The sequence below is a fragment of the Barbus barbus genome (genome assembly GCF_936440315.1).
Source record: "Barbus barbus genome assembly, chromosome: 24".
In the NCBI taxonomy this organism is placed as follows: domain Eukaryota; kingdom Metazoa; phylum Chordata; class Actinopteri; order Cypriniformes; family Cyprinidae; genus Barbus; species Barbus barbus.
In genome coordinates, this window is record NC_136752.1 from 22,203,158 (window position 1) to 22,227,870 (window position 24,713).

Here is a 24,713-nt window from a genome sequence, read left to right on the forward strand (position 1 = left end):
TAAAACGAACGGACCGGACAGAAACGAAACAGAAACTGTAGCCCTACAGTTTTTTGTTTTAAATCTGCTGGTAGACTTGTTCTTTAAAAAATTAAAAGATATGATTCCACTGCTGCTTTAATTGATAGCCTACACTTGAAATTCCTCAAGGGCCCCATGAGAATCAATATTGTTGGTAGAGAATACTCGTCTGGAACAAGAACAAAGGCCCATCTGAAGTAAAAAGCTTTATGGTTTCCTAGTTGCTATAATGCACACAAGCACTCATTCAATCAAACCATCAGTGCTCTCTGCCCTAGGTCTCACATTTGTTGAGGTGAAGTAAAAGGTTCTCAATTAACGCAGAGGAAATCTTTGCTTTCATCTTCTTTCATCGGATTTGATCACAGCTCAGCGCCTATCAGCTGCTTGCCCAAAGCCAGTATCCAAATAGATTAGCTCCTCATTTTATAACCTCTTTCTTTTCATGAAACTTCATGGCAAAGCTTGAGACAATGCTGGCTTTCATCACTGTTAGATAATGTGTGTCTTAAAGTGCTTTCACAATGACAGTGATTCGCCGTTTTGATGATTGTGGAATTGATTTTATTCCCTCAACCCCAGTTCATTTTTTGTTGTGATTTATCCGCAGGTTGCATTGAGTGCCCATTTCCTCCTGCCTTCCCTAGTGGGATGGTTCTGCATGACAGGGAGGGTATGGTTCTGTAACCCCCTCTCTGTCCTTCAGTTCCCATCCCATAAACCCAGTGGACCACAGCCATAGTGTTCCCTTCAATGAACATCCCCCTGGAGCCCTAGATCAAGTGAGTCAACCACGTTTGGTTTTACAGACCCAGTCTCTCAGTCAACCCAGTGACCTCCGGTATTAAAAAGCTAGATTTTCTCTGTACACTTCTGTAACTTTCATTAAAGCGCCTACAGAGTACTTTAAAAAAAAACTTGGATCTAGACCCATTTTGTATGTGTTACTAAAGCTAAAAAGTGTTTTTAAGACATTCACTTCCATTGCTGTAGACGTACAATACTGATGAAAGTCATAAATGCTGTCTTTTTTTTTCATGGGCTGGAAATGTTTGCCCACTTTTTAACCATCAAGGTCCTCTGTGAAGTCACAATCTGTGCTAATGTGCAGCAGGTTATAGATGTGGATATGGTGCAATTGTATAAACACTTTGCCAAGCAGATCGTAGTTAGGCTTTATTCATGTGGCTTATAACTTGATGTAGTGTAACAGACCTTACAGTTGCTATGGCAATGCAAAAAATGATTTTGCACACACATGAATCTATGACTAGACTGTCTCAGTGTGAATTGTGAATTGTCTTAGAATTGTCATATTCACTGATAGCATGACTTTCATGTGTGCTTGATGTTACATAACCTCTGCTTGCTTTTGCAGGTTACACCGATAGGTAAATGCCAAGTAGTTTAGTTTATTTAAAATAAATAAATAAATAGACAAAATACAAACAAAAATAAATTATTGACAAATATATGCTTTAAAGCAAACAAAAGCAGATTTTTATATCCACCAGTCAGTTCTTTTGTGAAATTTAACAGGCTATGGGTGACAACAGTACTGCAGTATTATTTTAATATTATTTATATACTTTTTAAAATTTTGAATTCGTTTTTATATTACATATTACATATTTTAAATTTTCTTTTTAATTTTGTTCTAAATTTCAGTAATTTAAATATTATATTTATATTTTATTTTGTTTCAGCTTTATTTTAATTACTGATTTTTTTATTTTTTTTTTTAAAGAATTTTTTTTTATTTTTTTGTTTTTAACAGTAGGTAACAGTATAGGACACCATAGGACTGATGACCATATTCTGCTGCTTTGTAAATAGAGCCTAAAATGCTTGTAAATTCTAACACAATATCTATCTTCTTGCACAGGTTGCATTGGGTATCCATTCTCTGCTGCCTCCCCTCGGTGGGATGGTTCTGCATGACAGGGAGGGTGTGGCGCCGTAGCCCCCTCTCCTTGAGATCTCTCCCACACCATAATCCCAGTGGACCACAGCCATAGTGTTCCCCTCAATGAGCATCCCTCTGGAGCCCTAGATCAAGTAAGTTGGCAAATCATGCAGAAGCTCGAAGCTGAATTAAAAAATAACCTGAATTGGCAACAGCTGAAACTGTGGATCCAGCAGTAACAAGCTTTTTTATTGGAGGAAATGTTTACATAATCATCCGGTGTTTTGGAGTAAATAACTACAAGTTGTACTAACTGGACTGCATTCTGAGTGGCGTGACAGTAGCTCAGCTATTTTCTCCAAGTAGTGGCGGCATGACTACACGTTACATCACCGTTGTTTATGTCACATTACATTACACATGTAGCCTCATGTGCAGAGGCTAAAATCAGATCCTCGTAACATAATATTGGGTATTGATTTTATTGATTCAGATGGTTTGATCATACATTGTTTTATAGTGAATTAAAAAAAATGTTTAATACACCTCCATTCAAAAGTTTTGGGTCTTTCAGATTTTTGGCGGAAAATAATTGAATAATTTTATTTAATATCCTGAAAAAATGTATCATGGTTTCCACCAAAATATTAAACAGCACAACTGTTTGTTTATAGCAACATTGATAACAACAACTGTTTGTTGAGAACAACATTGATTATAAGAATAAGTGGTTCTTGAGCATAAATCAGCATATTAGAAAGATTTCTGAACGATCATGTGACACCGAAGACTCGAGTAAAGGCTGCTGAAAATTTAGCTTTGCCATCACGGGAATAAATTTCATTTGAATATATATTCTAATAGAAAATAGTTCATTTAAATTGTAATATTATTTCACAATAATACTGTATTTTTTTATTAAATAAATGCAGCCTTGGTGAGCACGAGACTTCTTTAAAAAACATTATGAAATCTTACTGACCTCTGAAACTTTTGAATGGTATTGTAATTATTACTGCTTTTTCTGTGTGTTTATATAAATTAGGATGAGTTTATATATTTATTAGCGTACAAGCAAAATACTTAGCATTAATAGTATTGAAAATATATATTTTTTTGTGCATGTCAAGTTGCCCAATCCTTTTTTTTCATTTAATTATATAATTGCCATATAATTATATTACACCCATTTTTTTTTTTTTTTTGGTAACTTGATGTGTAGCTTTCTAAAAATACTCCGTAGCTTGTATCTTGGCACACAATAGTTTCACTTCTGCTTGTATTTTTCTTATTTGGATAAAGGCATCTATTAAATGAATAAATTAAAATGTGGAAGTAGCTTCCAAAACTGTATTGTTAAAGTCACAACTGCCAACTAATTGTCATCACTGCAGAGTTAACCGATAAATTGTGTCCATAAGACAGTAGTTTGTTCAAACAAGTAAGGTATTCAGCGCACCACACTGCTTTGAGGCGTTTAAGATATGAATGATCGGTGCTGCGTACATTCGGTGCAGGTGTAACACTTTTCCTGGCCCCACTGCATGGTGTTTTCTGCATTTGCTTATACTAGATGTGTAGTGGTAGTTCAACAGAGCCTACAGTTGTCATGGTAATGTGAAACCCGATTGTGCCTGCACTGCATCGGTCTGCGCTCTTTTATTTTGCAGTTAAATTTTCACACTCACACTTGGGTGGTTTAATTATTAGCATGGTTTTAATGTATGCATGCCACTTTTGTTGATTGCTGGATTCTTGTCTTTGATATTTTCTAGTTCCACCCACACTGAAATCTAATTAGTCTAAATTATAGACCCTCATGTGCATTAATGAAGTATGGGAAAAGAGAGATGGATTGTAGAAGTTAAGAAAATTTGATACAGAAACTCACCTAATAGCATTTTATATATTTGATGATAGTGCAGACCTTTTTTAGTTTTGTAATAGATATGTTAGTCTAGGATTGTGCTGTGATTGCTTTAATTTTGGAAAAAGTGTAATTCATTCAGTTTTCACAAACAGGCTTATATTCTTAGTTCATTGTAGTCATAATAAGATTTTTGCAAGTAAATCCAACCAGCTACATTAAATAAAAGATTTACCATAGCAAAGCTTAGAGGAGTGAGACAGAGTGCTTTACTCTTCCTCCACACATTCATTTCTGTAAGTAAAAATGTGATAAATGAATCGAGCACGCAATAATTCAGCAGCATTTACCTGCGTCCCTGTGTGCATGTTGTACATTCTAAATGTTTTAAGATGCAGATCGTATAACATACACACACAAATGTAGGTTGAAGCTGTCAGATGGTATGTTTACATCCTAGTTACTGGTATTATACAAGCTGTAATCAAATGCAGAAACCCACGACTAAAATGTAATTTACTCCATTTCCTAATGTATGGAAAAATGCTCATGCTAATCACTTAGTTGCTTGGAAACCAGCTGAATTGACAGACCTCCCGCTTAATATGAGGGTAATCACTGACTTGCATGAATTAGTCTAATGGCTTCTCAACTCAGTTTGGAAAAAGGCAGTTTGTTTAGCTTATATGATGATTGCATGAGTGTGCCTGTGTTTTCTTTAAAGGTGTTTGTGCTGATTGTACAATGCCGTAGTCGTCAGACTTCTCTTTACTGCTTCCGCATGCTTAGGTTGTACTCTCCCAACAATTTTCCCCATAATTATCGGATTTTGTTTGACATGTGTTTTGTGTTATGGAACCCGTGATCTTTTTGTCATGTCAACAGTACAGTGTTATACAGTAAGGTTTGGGTAATTTAATGCTGATGAGGCTCAGGAAAAAAAAAGCTTTTTTCATGATTAATATTCAGCGTTTCATTTGTATTTGCAAGACTGCCGCCTGAGGTCAGAGGAGGTGAAAAAAACACTATGGAGACTATTGGGAAATCAAGTGCATACACAAGAGTGCAATTACACTGAATAGAAAAGAAAAGCTATGGTGTAGCACAGCGGTTTTCATACAGATTCTGAGTTTTCTTTGTTTTTAAAACTATAAAACCGAGGCACGCAGTTTTGTGTGTGCAGCTTTGTGTGTGTTATTGGTCTGTGTGCAAGAGCAGAATGCTTGCATGAATGAAGACCCTGAACAGAGGTCGATTTCAATAGAAGTGTTCTATTATGATCAGCATCAAAGTAAGCACAGTTTTAAAATAACAAATATTGATTCTTTATTTCTCAAACTGCATAAGAATCCACTGACCTCATTTTAAGCCAGACTTGTTTGCATGCTGTTGAAGCTGACACTGTAATTTAGAGCTGTTCAGATCCTGTCTCTATATAGTTATGTCACTTAGCGCATATTGCTGAGACTATAGCTTCTGTGTTCTGTGTTGAAAAGAGCCCTGCTGCATTGGACTATTTAAGCCAGACATATGAATTGTCTTTTATTTTTATTTATTTTATTTTTTTTAAGTAAAAGAATAACTAATATTGTTAGTAATATTTTAACATTTACTGGACTGTAGCAACTTGGGTTTGCTTGATTATCCTTACTTTTTTCTTTTTTTTTTTTAGAAAAATCATGTTAAATACATCAAATATGATACATCTGGCTTTTGAAGAATGTTTATTTTTACATCTTTCAATCATCATTGCAGTGTATTATAAGTTTTGCCCTCCACAATGAAAACTACAAAGCTTTAATCCTATAAGTACCATAAAAGTATTTACATATAAAGACATATTATTGGGTGACATACAGTGATGAGTTATACATGAGATATAGGCCTACAGTGATATTTCTGATAAAAATCTCATTAATTTACATTACAAACTATAAGAATTGTATCTTACTTCTTGACCAAATAAATATAGGCCAATCACCAAATTGCATATTTTCACTCAGTTTGGTCCCCTGAAAAACAGGGTTTTTTTCCCTTTCTTTTTTTATTCAGACAAACTCTTAACTAATCCATTTTGAAAATGTTGTTTTGCGCTTGCCTTATATCATTATATAAATTTTAAAAAAATAATTTTGGTCAAATGTCTGCTTTGGGAAGTTCACGATTCTTTGAAAAATATTGAATTAATTGCCGCATCATGAAAGAATGAGTCACGACTGTTGCTTCAGCCTCACACTGTGTTCAGATTTTCAGGGAGAGCTGTATACATTTTCTCTCTTGTCTGTATTGCTATGGGGAGGTAGACAGCAACAGTGACTCCACGGCTTCTCATGTAGCAAACCATTGACGGACGGAGGGGGACGGGTGTATTCAGTCAGGCGTGGGATTTGTCTGTTTTGAAACTTCATCACTCTTCCGCTGGTCTCCTCTACGAGGGCCTCTCCCCTCTCCTGTTGAGCTGTGCCCTATTAGCTCACATTTATGAAACACATTTTCTTTTTTCGCCTGGCATGAGCACTGATAAGAGTGTGTAAACAATACTTTTCATCCCCTCTCCTTCAGTGCATGGTGGTCTCTCCCTCTCACTCAGTGACACACGTTGCTGTTCTGTCTGCGCGCGAGGTGATTTGTGTAGCTCTCAACAAGAAGGAGCCCCGTATCCTGGGAAATGGCGAGACACGCGGCCATAACTCGTGCTGACAGAGGGGTTAGTGCAACTGCCGTGGACCGTTCTCTGACCGGACAGGCTGAGTTGGCCAACTTAGGTGACAGCTGAGCCCTGCCTCAGGTGCGTGAGTGAGCGAGAGAAAGAGAGAGTGAAAAGGAAAATCCCTCCCACTGTTTTTTCTCCCATAAGCAGGTTGTTTACCTTCAGGCCGACTGTGTATGCGTGCACATACGCGTGGGAGAGTGTGTGTGCCGAGCATGTGAGGGGACTGCAGGCCTCCCAGGGCTTTCATAGTTTGTTTGTCTGCTGAAGGAAGTGCGAGCAGAATTTACACATTAGCATGGAGAGTGAGTGACCAAAGTGAGCGTAGATTAAAGTGTTTGCGTTGTAAAATGCCGTTGTGGATGATGGTGAGGATTTTTATTTTTGTGCTAGTAGAAAGAATGAGATCCTCTTGATTTTGTCGAAGTGAAGTGTTCTTCACAGTGTGCTCTTTATGAATATTTCATCAATGTTAAATAGGGAAAACTCTGAATGCTGTTTATTATAACATTTGTGTCAAATTAGGGTTAAATAGTTTGCTTTAGTACTGATACTTTTCTTACACCCAAACAATACACTCTGTAAGTAAGTGAATGCTTCTACCTGTGCAAGCTCACTTTCAGTTCACATTCTGAAATTCACATTGTGACTAGTGTTACCACAAGGGCTGCTATAATAGATTGTAGAGCTGTGGTTCTCAACAGAGGGCTTGCAAACTTCCTAATCTGCGAGACTAGTCCTCAACATATTGGCAGTGAACTTTAACTGGTCATCAATCGCTACCCTCAGGTTTCTTTCTCAGAGTAGTATTGTTGAACCCTAAAGGTAGTGACTCTTTGTCCAGGCTGAGATTGAAATGCAGTCATAGATACAAGTCGGGATTATAATGTTGTCAGACTGAAATCATGGGTAGTCTTGTATAGTATGTGCAGTGATAGGACAAGCTTTGTGCTTTACCACTGACGGTGTGTTTATCGAGAATAAGAGGGGGCAAAGTACTAAGCCCTGAGGTACGCCACCCATATTCACCCAGCACATGAGACATCAAAACTCAGACATCTGATGACTGGGCGGCAAGTTGCCCCGAGGACAGCATTCACACTGACAAAGGACCTCCCATAACCAGGTCAGCAGCCAGCCAGCACAGGTAGCCGATTGGCGCCAGGGAAAAGTCACACCCATGATATAAAGAGAAAGAGAGAGACACACACACACAAGTATACACATGTTTGTCTGCCTGGCAAAGCTAAATTAAAAACATTTAAATTAATTTTAAGTTGTTTATTTTAATGTATAAAAACTGTGTTTTGTTTTTATTGGGCATCATAACATTGCTTGTTTGTGTGTGAGTGTGTGTTTTGTATGTATGTGCTGGTATTGATAAATCATTAGTACAAGTTATCAACATCTGTTGATATTGTAAACTCTTATGATAATAGGTATGAAGTCTCATGATATTCTTCTTTTAACAGTAAATGCAAAGATGGGAGCTGTGTATGAATAAAAAATTAATTTAGAAATTTGTATTTAGACATTAGTGTCACATGATGGCAGTGCTTAAAAATTAAGTTTTTGCCTCTTGCCAGAAAAAATACAGTATGCTCTCTCTTATCCATTGCTTTCAAAGATATTTAATTATAGTTCCATTAAATAGCCCCACAACTTATTAGCAGATATAAGATGGAAGCATCGGCTTACATGCAATCTTTCTCAACCAAAGACTGATGACTCAGAGTTTATAAACAGGACTAAGCTGACCTATAGACACGATACATGACTGTTTCGTCAACTTCTTTCGTCCAGCTTAGTGGTTAAAACGTGTTATATCTACTGCATTTGGTGAGGGAATTTGAAATCAGATTGGACGTTGCCAGATATTTCTTATCTAGTGAGAAATATGAACTTCAGCAAACAGCAGACGGTAAGAGAAAGACTAACTTGGTTGAAAGACAAATGTGACTTATGCAAAATATTGTTTTTCTTCTTAAACTACAATGCAGACTTGTAAAATGTTGTTAATGTGAACAGACATGCTTTGATATATTGAAATATCATCCTCTAGAATATTGAGGGACAGAAATGGTGCCCTGCTAGCAATTATTTGACTTTCCATTAGCTTAAGAAGCTAGAAATTGGGAAAAATGTGTTGTAAACTACCCTTCTAAGGTAGTTGTTGTAAACTACGTACTAAGTTTCCAAAGTTTTGGGAAGTTGAAGGTAAAATATACTAAGTTTCTACAGATGTTTTTGTGTAAGTTACATGTCCATTTCTTTTGATGTTATCTTTAGCTGATGCAGATAACTCATGCAACACGTGAAACGTGACTGGTTATTCTCAAGCATAGGTATCTTCATTACCTGTCGGTTGGTTTTCCTTAACACTTGACTGAGCAGGGCAGAACTGAGGGCTGAACACACTGGCGCAAGCTGTTGATAATTACAGTAAGGGCCGCATATGCACGGGAGTCATTATGTCCTGGTGGAATTGTTTTAGGATCTAGCCTAATTTCTGAACAATTTTGCATGTTCACATGCATGGTCATGTTTCACATTCTCCAGAGCAAAGAAGTGAAGGCTCAGGGGCCTCAAAAAATGGGGTGGTGTGCCCTTGGTTCCTCGAAACGTTCTTAAAGAATTTCTCATATGTGTGAATTAGGGATTTATAATATTATAGATTGTAAATGCTTGTTGTTAATCCTTTAAGTATAGGTATTATATTCACATCCTTCAACGGTGATTTACATTGTGGAATGTGTCAATGCTAAAGCTTGTAATACAAGAAAATGGCTGTTCAAGTGTTTAAATTTTAAAACCAGCCTAAATTCTGTAATTTTTTTTTCTTTTTCTCCTCAACTTAAATGGGCCTGTTTGAGGTGAATTTGCTAGAAATGGAGCTGCCAGGGATTAGGGGCCACTGGAGGTTTTCAACAGACCCACAATAGCAGCCTGTTCAGGCCCTGCAGATCAAAGCGGACTATGCCTGAGGAGCCAGGCTCTGGTTTGGGTTGTGGCCTCCCCAAGTGGAGAAACCAAACACAAGATATGGCCAATGATCTTCTTAAAACTGAAGGGATTGTTGGAGCTGCAGGTAGAGCAGGAATTACTTCAGAGTTCAGTTTCAGTTGACCTTCCTAGGTGAACAATTGCTGTTGAGGTCACCAAATTATGGGGTGGTGTAACCTGCTCCAGGGGAACTGGATCAGGTGCTATCATGTAAAAGGTGATGAAACACTGACTTTTAATATATTTATTCATTATTTTTATTTTCAAACATCTCTAGCTCTCATTTCTTTTAACTTGGGGCTTTTTTTATCTGGTGGAATTTAGTGCTGTCCCAAGTGTGCTCTTGCCATTTAAGAGCAGATCACCTGAGTCCAGCCACAGTGTGCGGCTCATGAATTAAGTCTGGGGAACAAATTCTTAATTCGTGGCCATGATATAGTCCTACCTATGCTATAGCACGTTAAATGAAGTCAGACATTATTGCACTTTTCACATTACACGAAGCAGACATACTTTAACAATGAGCAGTTTTAGTGATGTTGATAAAAATTATCCACTGTTTGAGATTTAGCTGTTTTGTATAATGTATATTTATATGTAGCCATATTCATTATTTTAGGATCGGTGAATTAGCAAAAACTTAGATAGGATGATAATTCACTGTAGTTCAGTAAGACATTGGACAAACCCGCAAATGGATTTATTTTAAAGAACAACTGTGGTGACAAATAAGACAATAATACGAAATAGCCCATCAGTGTGAACTGGGGTTTTATGTGTGGATAATGGGAATAAAAACCTTCCTGAAACAATATATATATATATATTTTTTTTTTTTGCATGTAGGCCTATTTTAAATGTTTTTGTTTACTGAAACAACTGTTATTAAATCTGACCTACAGCAAATATTATTAATGTGATTTATTGCGTATTTAAGCAATACATGTTCATGTATTTTCTCTGCAACATTTTTATTTATACCTTTATATATATATATATGCACAAATTAAATTCCTGGTTTTGTGGCTCAATCCTTTAAAACGAATCAGTAGTCACTGTACTGTATTAGGCCTATACTGATTTTAGATTTTTAGTAGGCTAGTTATTCTAGTCTTTAATAAATAAAAATATGACACAGAGGTCTCTTTTACTCATTAAAAGTGCTCACGTACCTATTGCACAGATTTACAGCTCTGAGTGATTTAATATTCGATGGTTATGCAGGTCTATATGGCTACAATGATTGAGTTCAAGTTCAAGTTTATTTGTATAGCGCTTTTTACGATACAAATCGGTGCAAAGCAGCTTTACAGGAAATTTAGTTTCCACAATATATTTATATATTGCAGAACCTTAATGTATTTAACTTATGGCAAAATTTGGTAATTCTGTATGTTGTCTGAGCTTTGGCATCCTCTGAGGTCCTCTGAGGGGTTGGCATCATCTTTTCTCAGGTGTTTGGTCATCTCAGATCATTTAAGGGTTGGATCCAGACCGAAGCTTCTGTAATTCCTAGTTACCATGGGATGTTAATCCCGTGGCAGAAACAGAGAAACAAATAGAGACATAATTAGTGTAGCTGCTGTTCCATCTAAGCAAAAATTATTTGTTCAACCCAAGCTAAAGAATAATAATAATATACTTTTGAACAGATATAACTGCAGTACAAGATTATAAAATGCATTATGTGAATGCTTGGCTAAAGAGATGTGTCTTTAATCTAGATTTAAACAGATAGAGTGTGTCTGAACACCGAACGTTATCAGGAAGGCTATTCCAGAGTTTGGGAGCCAAATGTGAAAAAGCTCTACCTCCTTTAGTGGACTTTGCCATCCTAGGTACTACCAAAAGTCCAGAGTTTTGCGACCTTAGGGAGCGGGTTGGATTGTGGCGTGGTAGAAGACAAGTTAGGTACGCAGGAGCTAAACCATTTAGGGCCTTATAGGCAAGTAATAATATTTTGTAAATGATACGGAACTTAAAAGGTAGCCAGTGCAGAGACTGTAAAATTGGGGTAATATGATCATATTTTCTTGACCTGGTAAGAACTCTAGCTGCTGCATTTTGGACTACCTGTAGCTTGTTTATTGAAGATGCAGGACAACCACCTAGCAGTGCATTACAATAGATCAGTCTAGAGGTCATGAATGCATGAACTAGCTTTTCTGCATCAGAAACAGGTAGCATGTTTCGAAGCTTGGCAATGTTTCTAAGATGGAAGAATGCTGTTTTTGTAACATGGGAAACATGATTTTCAAAGGACAATTTGCTGTCTAATATAACACCCAGATTTTTGACTTTAGAGGATGTAACAGTACATCCGTCTAGTTGCAAATTGTAATCCAAGAGATTTTGTGTACTGTTTTTTTGGTTCAATAAGTAATATCTCTGTCTTATCTGAATTTAAGAGGAGGAAATTATTGGTCATCCAATCTTTTAAATTTTTTTACACAATCTATTAGCTTAGATAGTTTAGAAGTTTCATCTGGTCTTGTTGAGATATATAGTTGAGAATCATCAGCATAACAATGGAAAATAATCCTGTATATTCTAATAATATTACCAAGGGGCAACATGTATATTGAAAATAGTAGAGGACCTAGGACAGATCCTTGTGGTACTCCATACTTTACTGGTGATAATTGAGATGACTCCCCATTTAAATGAACAAAGTGGTAGCGATGGGACAGGTAGGATCTAAACCATCTTAAAGCCTGTCCTTGAATACCAGTATAGTTTTGTAATCGATCTATGAGTATGTCATGGTCTATAGTGTCGAACGCAGCACTAAGATCAAGTAATACTAGCAATGAGATGCAGCCTTAGTCTGAAGCAAGAAGCAAGTCATTTGTAATTTTAACAAGTGCAGTTTCTGTACTATGGTGAGGCCTGAAACTTGACTGAAATTCTTCATGGAGATCGTTTTTTTGCAAGAAGGAGCACAATTGAGCAGACACAACTTTTTCTAAAATTTTAGACATAAACGGAAGATTTGAAATGAGTCTGTAATTTGCCAGTTCATTAGAATCTAGTTGTGGTTTCTTAATAAGAGGCTTAATAACCGCCAGCTTGAATGGTTTTGGGACGTGACCTAAAGATAACGATGAGTTAATGATATTGAGAAGTGGTTCTTCTGCTACAGGTAACAACTCTTTCAGTAGTTTAGTGGGTACAGGATCTAATAAACATGTTGTTGGTTTAGATGCACTGATAAGTTTATTTAGCTCTTCCGAGTGTTAATAACTGAATCTAAACAAAGACTATAGAATACACAAGACATGCCACTCGTATTGTTTTGAATGGGGAAAAATGCAACGCTAAATATGGCCGCTAGATCGCAGGAAGCCCCGCCTTCTGAATGAAAGAGCTAATCGGTAAAGTCAGCGTATCACTGCAGCTGCCCCGGTTGCTATAGAAAAAGCGCTCTGAGACGCGCACTCAGGGCTGCGCATGCGCTCTGGCTGATCTAGCCTGAGAAATAAGCATTTTATAACGCTATTTGAGTAAAAGAAACAACATGTATGACACAGTTGTCCGATTTCATTGGTGATTTCAAATATGAAATTTAATCGTAAGCTTAGTGAACAGTTTTGGAGAATTTGATGTTTCCCCATACAAAGTTATCAAGTCAAAGGAGCTGCTCTTGGATGCCCGAGAGGCGTTTCAAAGATGGCCGCCGGGTGACATGACTTGTCTTAAAGAGACTTTGATCTAAATTCATCCCGTACACAGATTAGAACACGCAGTGAGGGTGTAGATACATAATCAAGATAGGCCTATGATTCTATAGTTAGCACATACTATTTCTGTAATATGGCCAAATCAATTACAAAATCATACACAAAGGAATGTGCATGCTCAGGTCTACACCAATAAGGTTTGCCGTGTAGAAATTAACCAATGTTAATTTCCAATATAAACCAATGGAAATGGGGGTGGACACGTGTCGCCCCGCCCCAATCATCGAGATTGCGCTCTGGAGTACTTTCTTTTAGCAGTACACAGCATGGGTTAGATGGTAGCACTGGATAGATAGTAGGGGTGTCAAAATTAATTGTTGCATTTCTTTTATTGCATAATTGTTGCAGAATCGTTCACGTCCGCATCGCGATGCATCGATGCAGTAATGGACCATAATCGATTAGCCTATGACGTCTTCATTGCGCAGAATATGCTTGTGCTTCCAGCTCGATGTTATTTTAGTCTTTTATTTTAGATATGCTTATTTCTGCCGTTTGGAATGCAGTACGTAATAGATGCACGAAACGCATGTACTGACAGACTTTCGCATGCGCTTTGTGTTTGTTTGTCCTGAAGCTCGCGGTTGCGGTTAAATGCACTGCATTATGAAACGTAATTGATGTAAACAGTCAGTTTTCAGAACAGGACAAAACATCTGATATGTGGAAATAGATCTGTGCATTAGTGTGAATGCAGTCTATTAAAGCTGTCAGTGTCTATGATCTCATCAGTAATAATCAAATGGCAATAATGCTGAGGAAAAAAAAAGAAAAACCCATAACTATGATTATCTGTACACTTGTGATCCTTAAAGCACTCCCAGGTACTGAAAGTGTTTTTTGTTCATCACTTGTAATCATCTTTTACCCCTTTATTACTTTATTTATTTATTTAGTTGTGTATAGGTTTATAGTGGTTTTTTTACTTCATTGTTATATGTCTGTATTTATGTAGCACCGTGGTCCTGTGAGGCACGACATTTCGTTCCACTGTATGTCCCCACATGTAGCGGAATGACAATAAAGCTCAACTCTTACTTTTAATTCTTAACAATAATAAATAAATTATATATTAATTAACATATGTTTTTTTAAAAGTAGCCTACTTATATAATTTAATAAAAATGCACAAAATAAATTTGATATAATCGTGATGCATCGTGATAACGAATTGAATTGAATCATTGACATGATAATCGTAATCGAATTGAATCGTGAAACTAGTGCCGATTCACACCCCTAGTAGATAGCATCACAGATCAAAGAAGGCATTCAATTAACAAGCCCTTTCACAGCAGATTTACGATTCCCCCACAAGGAGCCATCGATTTATGTGTATTGCTAGCAGGAACGAGCTGTCACCTCAGTCTATGCCTGATATGGTTTAACTTGAAGTTTGCTGGTCTTTAAGAACCCGTTGGTCCGAAGTGGTGCCTGGGATCCTGTTTCCACCATTATCTTGTAGTTCTAGATGATATTATCAAATCAGTTATAAACAACAACATATGGGTATGAGACAGTGACAACTGCCATTACTGACTAATTTCTATTGTTTTCTTCACTGGATGATTTAACTTCATTGTCCTGCTTTGTGTTTTTTAGTAGAATGGTTAACTTGACTTCCTTGGCTGACTTGTTTCTACCCTGTTTTGCAGCTGTGCTTATGCTGAAAATGAGTGCTGCAGGGGAGAATGCCCTTGACCCCAACACCCCAGAGTCACGGAAGAGGAAGGGCTCTCCATGTGATACCTCTGGTCCCAGGTGAAGTATGAGATCGTCTCTCCTCTCCAGTGCAATGTTTCTCACATAGTGTTTCACATTGCTGAGTGTTTTATAAGATCTTAGGAGTTATGTCATTTATGTAATACAATGACTTACAAGCAGATAGCCGACAGTGTAGTCAAGGTGTGTAGCAAACAGCGAATAGCGTGAAGGAGTCTATTTCAACAGTTGACATGCTTGAAGTGTAAACGAAAATATTTTTTTTTGTTTATGTTCTTGTTAGTTTATTGTGATTAACAAAAAAGTTGTTTATAAGACACATTTAAACATTTCAGTTTGTGTTTTTTTTGTTTGTTTGTTTATCGATAAAATATTTTAAAAGGTGTTTAATAAAATAGTCTAGTCTAGAATAAGGGCGACAGTTAAGATTTTTCGTTTGTTTGCCAATAAATTATATTTTTTTATTTGTTTATTTAAAAAAAGTAATTTTAGTATATGAGTGACAATTTAGACACTTTCATTTTCACAGCATTTGTTAATTTATCAATAAATGAAAAAAAAAAGTGTTTGAGCTGTTTTGTTTTGCTTTTTTTAGAAATAAATTACATTTAAAATATTTGTTAATTAAAAAAAATTGTCTTTTAAATGTTATCTTTTAAAAATAAGGGCGACAGTTAAGATTTTTCATTTGTTTACCAATAATTGTTTTTAAATTTATTAAAAAACATTTTAAATTTTAGACAATTTAGACACTTAAATTTTCACAGCATTTGTTAATTTATCAATAAATTAAAAAAAAGTTTATAAAAGTCTTTTAAATGTTATAATAAGAGTCACAGTTTAGACACTTCATTTTTTTTTTTTTTACTTTATTTTTTCTTCTTATTTACGTTTTATTGGGTTTTGCCAATAGGATAAAGGACAGTGGAATTGGGAATCAGCACATAGCCCAGACCAGATTCAAACCCTTGTCTCTGCACACAAAAAAGCCTAATATATAAAACTAAAAGCTAAACTTAATAACTTAATAAAAATAAAATTAACACATCCCAAAAATATATGTCACGAGCAATGCACGATATAGGTTCAAAAGTGGGTTGTTTTTGGGTGTAACATAGTAGGCCAGAGCATTTTTTTGAAGATTTCCATGTGTTAGGGTTGGTAGGAGGAGAACTGGTCTGTCTGGCTGAGTGATACTCTTCCATAGGGCCTTGGTGGGGCTGATGTAACAGCCTGTTTCTACAGCAACCCCACGCAGCGCCATGACCTGTGTAAGCAGCGCGCCTGCGCACAACCCTGGCGAGGCGCTGACCTACTTTCTCTGCCGTCTTCTCCCACACACACACACACACGTTAACATGCGCTCACACTTGCAAGTCATTCGTATGTACATGCACTCGCTCACCCAGGAGTGGGACAACCAAAAACAGATAAGCACTTTCCTCCATCCTCGCACACGTATGGCAGCTGTTGGTCACACACGCTCACACGAGCACTCTGGAGGAAAGGGAGAGCTGATTGTTAGTGTCTTAAATTCTTTAAATAATAATTTTTTTTATTTTCCGCTAAGAAAATAATGCATGTAATTTTAATTATGAACCAGGCAGAATTATTTATTTATTTATTTCCTTCCTTCCCTGGTTGACTGAGCACTTGATAAATGCATATATTATTAACATAAATATATGATAAAATACCTAAATATAATTTAAATGTTATTGTAAAGTGTTTTTTGATTTGATAAAAAATATTATATATTAAAATATTGCATATTTAATTTGTATTGTTTTATTGTTTTCATTTACAAAGTAAAGTGGTTTAGAGAATTCTTTCCATTCTTTATACATATGCACTTCTATTCAAAAGTTGGTGATATTTCTATCAAAATACAGTAAAAACAGTAACATTGTGAAATATCATTGCTGTTTTTAAAAATCTGTTTTAATATATTTTAAAATGCTGTTGTTTCAGGCAGTCATAAATCTTTCAGAAACCATTCTAATAAGTTGATTTAGTGCTCAAGAAACATTTCTTTTCAAGAAATGAATATTATTGTTAATATTGAAAACCACTGTGCTGCTTAATATTTTTGTGGAAACCGTGATGCATTTTTTTTTCTCCAGATTTCTTTGATAAATGATAGCATCATTTATTTATCCTCGCACACGTACAACAACCGTTGGTGTAGGACACAAAGTCGCGCACACGTTCCTATACTCTTTATGCGTTGAAGAATAAAATGAAACTCTCTTATTCTGTTTCTTTAGAATCCGTCCATTTCTGTCAAATCTTTTCAGTTGCTTTTAACACGGTGCACGCCTCCAGTTAAAACGCTTTTTCACCTTGCCATCGCAGATCTTTTGTTTTTGACCGGATGATAAATGGGCTCAGATCTGAAGCCTTTGCATTCCATTGATATCTAACATTACTTCACCATAGCCTGACCATCTATCTTTCTCTCTCCTATTCAGCCGCTCTCGCTTTCAGTGTCTCCTCTCAGCATGATAACCCATATGCAGCATAAGCCTTTGAGGAATGCCTGCTAGTGCAAAGACTGTACGCAGCCCAACCCTTATTAGCTCTACAATGATATGTCTGTGTAAAAGTGTGTGTTTTAGCCTCCCTCTGGTTCCAGGCCACCCACAGTTTGTCCCTGAGTGCACCTATAGTCTCCCCTCACCCAGCATTCCTCCTTTCAACTGCAGAATCCTCTGCCTCTATCAGGTGGCAGAGCGCTGAGACCGCTAAATCGGGGTTCAGGGGCTGTTTGTGATCATAGTGCTCTTTGAGCATCATGAATTATTCAGGGCCCAAGTCCTTGCAGAATGCCCATTCAGCCTCTGTGCCAAACTTTACCACTTCAAGGCTTTGTCTTAAAAACATCATAACAAAGCAGCAGCAGGCTGGCTTTTTTCTTCTCCGAGTGCACTTGGTTGTTCACGTGCCAGCAGAGGAAAGGAGAGCTGATTGTAATTCTCTCTTTGTGTATTGAAACGAGCATTTAAGTCAATTTCAACTAAGAAGATGATTAATGTTATTTTCATTATTATGAGCCAGGCAGAAAATGCCATGTGTTTTTATTTATCTATTTATTTACTTTTCACTCCTGGTGAATGAACGCTTGATAAATAAATATTGAAATATATATATATATATTTTGTATATAAAAATAAATTTAATATAAATAAAATGTTTTATATAAATCATTATAATATATGCAGTTTTAATTGTATAGGAAACATATTAAAATGTTGTGTATTTACATTTTGAATATACTAAAATATGCACTACTTTTGTGTACTTAAGTTTGGGGTTGTTAAGATTTAAATTGTTTTTTTTTTTAAGTGCTCACCGAGACTGAATGTATTTGATCAAAAATACAGCAAAAGTAGGGATTATTGTGAAACGTCATTATAATTTAAAATAACTTTTTTCTATTTGAAAATATTTCAAAATGCAATTTTAAAATGATATTTAGTCTGTTACTTTACACCATTTCTGCAGTCTTCAGTGTCACATGATCCTTCAGAAATCAAGAAACATTTGTCATTCTTATCACAGTTGAAAACAGTTGTGCTGCTTAATATTTTTGTGGAAACCATTATAAAATATTTAGGAATTTGCAATAGAATGTAATGTGTCCTTGCTGAAAAAAGGTAATCATATTAAATAAATAAAATGTTATTTTTTTTTAAATATGTTCTAAAAATGTACATTTCTCTTTTTGTTCCTGTTTGTATGTTAGTGTGGAGAAGCGACGGCGGGAGCTGGAATGCCGCTACATTGACGAACTGGCGGAGTTACTGTCGGCCAACATGAGCGACATTGCCAGCTTGAACATGAAGCCGGACAAATGCCACATCTTAAAGAGCACCGTGGACCAGATCCAGCAGATCAAACGGCGCGAGCAGGGTTGAGTAGCCAGTGTCCATGCTTTTCCTTTGGGGCTGTGCGTAGGCTGCGCACAAGTATTTCCATATATTTCACAGTACAGACAGAAAATTGACAAACTGCAAAAATATTAGTGCTTATGATGGTTGGTTTGTTGACATGCCTAATCAGATAAGAACTTGTGTTCCTTCAGTCACCTTCAAGATAAATTTGGGTAAGAAGAAATGAATTTAAACGTATAACACAACAAAAGGTTTTAATCTGGTTGTTAGACCGGCTGTAAATCAAAGTGGAGAGAACGACATTGACTATGTTTACATGGACATCAATAATCTTATTATCTGAATATGACAGTATTATGATTAAGGTGTTTACATGAGTTGCTTTTGGAATATTCCTTTCATGTTCCCGTTTTACATGTTATAGTACATATATCGATGAAAGGCAGTCGTCATCACATCCCCACGCAACTCCATCCTACGTCCCCTCAAGAATTTCACGTATCAACCTACAGTCCGTCTTTATGGTTACATTATGATGTCATATACATTTATGGGTGTTTCATTTTTACATTTCACAAAAGCTTCAAGTGCAGTTAATTATTTGTCATGCTATATGTGCAAACAGACGAGGGTGTTGTTGAAGCCATGCTCTTTTGTTTGCTGTCAAACGAATGTATATCCTGTCGCAAAATGCGGCGAAAAGTCCTACACGATGGTAATAGTGTGATTTAAGGTGTGTACATGTCTATACTGCACTTCGATAATGTGACTAAAATAGGAATACTTAACATCTTAATTCAATTTGTGTTTACTTTAAGTATGAATTTAGCCGGATCTCTGTTTGTATGGTTGATTCTTAATCAAAGTATTGTCTTAATGGTGTTAAAATCTGAATATTGTTGTCCATGTAAACGTACTGATTGTTCATTCGGCACTTCTTTTTAGGAGCTTCTAAATCAGTTGCGCAGGGCTTTTACTGAGATATTTTTGTGGGGGCCCACAGGATTGTTATTATTTGCTTGCCATTTAGTTTGTTTTAATCAGTAACTGGACAGAGCTCTTAGATAAAGCCATAAAATGAAGAGAACATGTATTATGTCCAAGACACAGTGATTGATTAAGTACATTTTTAAAGTTCTGCTTGGATGTTGACACTGTTAAAAGGTTTGGGGTCAGTATTTTCTTTTCTTTTATTTATCAGAATGATTTCTGAAGGATCATGTGACACTAAAGACTGGAGAAATGGTTGCTGAAAATTTACACTAATAAATTACAATTTAAAATATATTAAAATAGAAAGTAGTTATTTTAAATTGTAATAAAATTTCACAATTTTAATTGTGCAGCTTTGGTGAGTATAAGAGATATCTTTCAGTAACACAAATTGTAGTGTACTAATTGAGTAATATCGTATAGTGGTGTAGAATAGAATGTTGTATATATAGAATATTATATTGTGTATATATAGAATAGAATTGTACTGTAGAATAGAATTGTATAGTAGAGTTCTAATAGTAGAGCTAATAGAAGTAGCTCACCCAATAATGAAACTGTTGTCATCGCCGTATGAACAACTTGTACGGTCCATTTGTAGCATTCACAGAAGAAAGAAAATATTACAGGTTTGGAAGGACATAAGGGTGAATGAATGAAGGCTGTTTTTGTCTTAACTATTTCTTTAAGGCAGACATTTTGGATCGATGGCCAGCCCAGTGTTGACTGATCATTAGATCTTAGCTCTTATCAAAGCTAGATGTCTGGGTTATGTTTAAAGACAATTTTTTTTTACTATATTTTGGCTTTATAAGACTGCTTGACGGAGGGTGTCGTGGGGATTCGTAATGGACAATGGGCATTAGGGCTGGGTATCGAGTTCGATACTTTTTAGGCACCGACCGAATTGCCTCGATACCACCGAGTATCGAAAAACGTCTTGTCGTTCGGTACCAAATTTCGATACCTAACAACTCTTTCAGTAGTTTAGTGGGTACAGGATCTAATAAACATGTTGGTTTAGATGCACTGATAAGTTTATTTAGCTCTTCCTGTCCTATAGTTGTAAAGCACTGTAGTTTTTCTTTGGGTGCGATGAATGAAGCTGAAATACTAGACGCAGTAGAATCTACATTTGTTATTGTATTTCTGATGTTATCTATTTTATCAGTAAAGAAATTCATAAAGTCATTACTATTAAACTGTGAGGGAATATTTAGATCGGGTGGCGTGTGTTTATTTGTTAATCTAGCCACTGTGCTAAATAAGAACCTTGGATTGTTTTGGTTATTATCTATGAGTTTGTGGATATGCTCTGCCCTGGCAGCTTTTATAGCCTCTCTATAGCTGGACATACTGTTTTTCCACACAATTCTTAAAACTTCCAAGTTAGTTTTTCTCCATTTGCGCTCAAGATTACGAGTTTCTTTCTGAGAGAATGGGTATAACTGTTGTACCATGGCGCAGTACGTTTTTCTCTAACCTTTTTCAATTTGAGGGCAACAGCTTCTAATGTATTAGAGAAGATAGTGCCCATGTTGCTAGTCATTTCATCTAGTCCATGTGTATTTATGGGTACAAAGAGCAGTTGAGATAAATCAGGCAGATTATTTTGTCAATCTGTCTTTGGTGGCTGGAACAATAGTTCTGCCCGGACGATAACGCGGAGCCATATAATTAATATCAATAATGTAATTTGTAATAGTTTTACTGATTTATAATGAGAATTGTATTGGTTTTAATGGAAACTGGTGCCTGTTGGTCTCTACTGGTAATTGGTCGTTTAAAAAACAACAAAAAAAACACTAAATCCTAATGTAATATGTCCCAAAACACACTACAGGAAACCATTATTTAATTAGTTTAATGGTTAAAAATCATTAGAATTTCTGTGATGGTTTCTATTGTTTTTGTCAGCAGGGTCACCATGGGTTTTGAGATGTTATTTGCCATAAATGCAACAGGATTGCTGCAATATTGTGAGATATGCGACTGTTTGTACTGTAGTTGTGTTGGGCCTATTTGGGAGAAAATCCAGGGCCGTTTTTTACTCCCAGTCCATCCCTGCTTACTATTTCCCCCGGACACATTCATGATAGTTACTTTTGCTGGGGCTTTGCAGCAAGCTTCAGCCTATTGCGTGTATTTGAACGCAGAACTCTTCAGCTGTGCTGACAGCACTCGTTGCTGCTGCGGGACTCTAAACACCGTCGAGCCGCTCTTGACAGTCGTGGCAAGGTCTCGTGTTGTTTCCACCAGCGCGGCAATTTTTTAAATATAAAAATAAGGAGAAGCCTAAGACAGGCCCGAGGCCTGGCCCCCGTCTGAACTATGACGTGAAAATATGCCCGGCGCCCCTGATGACGGCATGCGACGAACGCTCGGGTAGCATCGTATAGTCTGACATGTTTCTTGTTCACGTCACGACAAGATTTTATGAGTCAAAATCGCATAATCTGACACGGTGACTGTTGTAACCGACAAAAAAAAATTGAGTGGTCTGAACGGGGCTTAAGAGTATGTGGAGTTCACTGTGTATTTAGCCATACCATAAAGCATGCAGTGGGCACAATGGCTAAATGAAAGATTGACATTTCAGCACATTTATTTATTGCAGTTATTGCATCGTTTTTCTTGCATCACTTTGTTATCGTTTAGTTGATTTCATAAATCTCTGTTGTCTTGGCTTTAAAAGCTATATAAAATATAGTAGACTTGGACCAGTCTGGATATCAGTAGACTTCAGTTTCCTCTTAATGGTTAAATATTTTCTAAGACCAACCAGTCAGACCTTGAATTGGGCACTTGTGACCCAAGCTCCTTTCCTTATCAGTGATTGTTTTATTTGTTAGGAGATTATTTCTGGTTGACCTTAAAGCTAAACCAATGTAGTATTAATTTCATTGGGATTGCCATTGCAAGAAACTCGCTGGTATTTAGATTCGCTTCAGCAACTGACTTGAATTGCTATTGTTGTCACTGTTATTTCCAAATGAGAGAAGCCTTGAGAACTCAAAAGTAAATTGAAGTGTGAACAAAGCATGTCGGCTAGCGTTATCTCGCACTTGAAAGTAATTCAGAACATGCACTCGATCATTCTTCATTTTGACAGCGGTAAACATGTCATCTCATGATTTACAGGCCTAAAAAAGGGTTTTGTTGGCATGGCAAAGGAGCCCCTGGAAAAGTGAATACCACTTATGCAAAGAGGCCACGAGAGGATGTTTATCCGAAGATCTAAAAATTCATCAATGTCAGACTCAGAAGGCTGTGGGGTCCGCATATTAGGTGGCCAGGCACTGGTTAGCACAAACATTTTAAGCTGCCTCTAGTCTCTTTGCAGGACTGTAATGTATACACCATAATCCTTTAAAATGGCACTTGACAGATAGTTGTTGAAGCCGCTGGCACATCTATCTGGCACATCTGCATGTGCTGCAGGAAGAAATGCATTATTTTTATTAGCTATTTTAACAAAGCAGTGGGAAATGGGTTAAATTGTATTCCATAGGTGAGCACAGGAGAAAGTATGGCTTAAGCAGGAAGCTTAATCAGTCTCTATGACTATAAATGAAGGAAGATATATGTGACTGCACTTGTGGTAGGGTTGGGTGATCACAGCTTGCACCAGTTTGCAATCATTTCCGACATTTTTGTGGACAGATGATTACAGCATGTTATGTTTTCACACATTGCAGGTAGATTTGTAATGAGTCACAGATTTTCCACCAACATAAATGCTTGAGGGTTTAAGTCTTGCAAGTGCAGTAATGACGTCTTGAGTTCTGTAATTTTACAACGCTACAGTAATATAATTAACATGCTTATAAGACATTCTTTTTAATGTTACAGTTCAATTGTACTATTTCATTAATATATTTCATATTATTATTATTATTATTATATAATCCTACTAATTTTTCCCCTTATTTAAATTTTTGGCCTTAATGTTTTGGCAATTTTTCTCCGTGGTATTTAAAATGGTATCGATTATCAAATATTGATATTTTTAAAGGTATCAAAGTTACTAAATTACAGTATTGTGACAACCCTAATGAGGAAAAAAAAAAAAAATATATATATATATATATATATGTATGTGTGTGTGTGTGTGTGTGTGTATGTATATAAAATAAAAAAGTACAATTTCATTGACAACATAAATTAACAAATCATGAACCAAGTTAATTAAATCACAAATAAATTAAACTTTTGAATGAATAAAAGTTTTAAATAAAATTGATTTAAAATGAATAGATTTTTTGTGGGGGTTTTTGTGTGTGTGTGTGTGTGTGTGTGCTTTTGAGTCTTATGCTCACATAGTCTATGCTGTTAGGGGACCTATTATGCAAAAATCACTTTTATAAGGTTTTTATAAGGTTGTGTAGCCGCAGTGTGTGAAAACAACCAGCCTGTAATGGTAAAAATCCACACTAATTTTTTTATAATCTCAAAAATCATGTGGTTCACTTTAACAACTATGTGTTTTGGTTCTTGTCATCCTTTAGTAGGGTCATCTCACTCATTCGCTTGCTCTCGTTCTACAGTTTGTCACCCAGAGTGCTAGCCCTCTCTGTTTTCATTCAGAGCCTGAGGAAAGGGGGGCCGCAGGGGCGTGCGAGAGAGCAGCCAATGGCGACGCTGCCCTGCCCCCTGACCTTGTGCAAGAGAGGGCCTCTCCTAGACCTCAGCTTCCCCTCTCTCCCTGCGAGGAAGAAGAAACAGGAACTTGCCGCCCCTCCTCTAATATCCCTGCTTCGGGGTGGTGTTAATGTTGTCAGACAAGAACACACTTTCACCTCTTGAGCTTAACCTTTCAGATGTGTACCAATGTGTTTACCTGGGCTGTCACCTGAAG

General features: G+C 36.5%; 1 protein-coding gene across 3 annotated transcripts in view; it reads left to right on the forward strand.

Moving 5' to 3' along the window:
• Positions 1–24,713, forward strand: part of LOC306844268 (nuclear receptor coactivator 1-like) — a 55,857-nt gene that overhangs the window by 9,867 nt on the left and 21,277 nt on the right. For all 3 annotated transcript variants that reach the window (XM_079376265.1, XM_079376266.1, XM_079376267.1), the window contains exons 2-5: positions 632–803; positions 1,907–2,079; positions 14,903–15,008; positions 18,715–18,881. In XM_079376265.1, coding sequence (XP_079232391.1) covers positions 14,911–15,008; positions 18,715–18,881 — 265 coding nt within the window. In that variant the 5' untranslated portion in view covers positions 632–803; positions 1,907–2,079; positions 14,903–14,910. The remainder of the gene's footprint in view (positions 1–631; positions 804–1,906; positions 2,080–14,902; positions 15,009–18,714; positions 18,882–24,713) is intronic.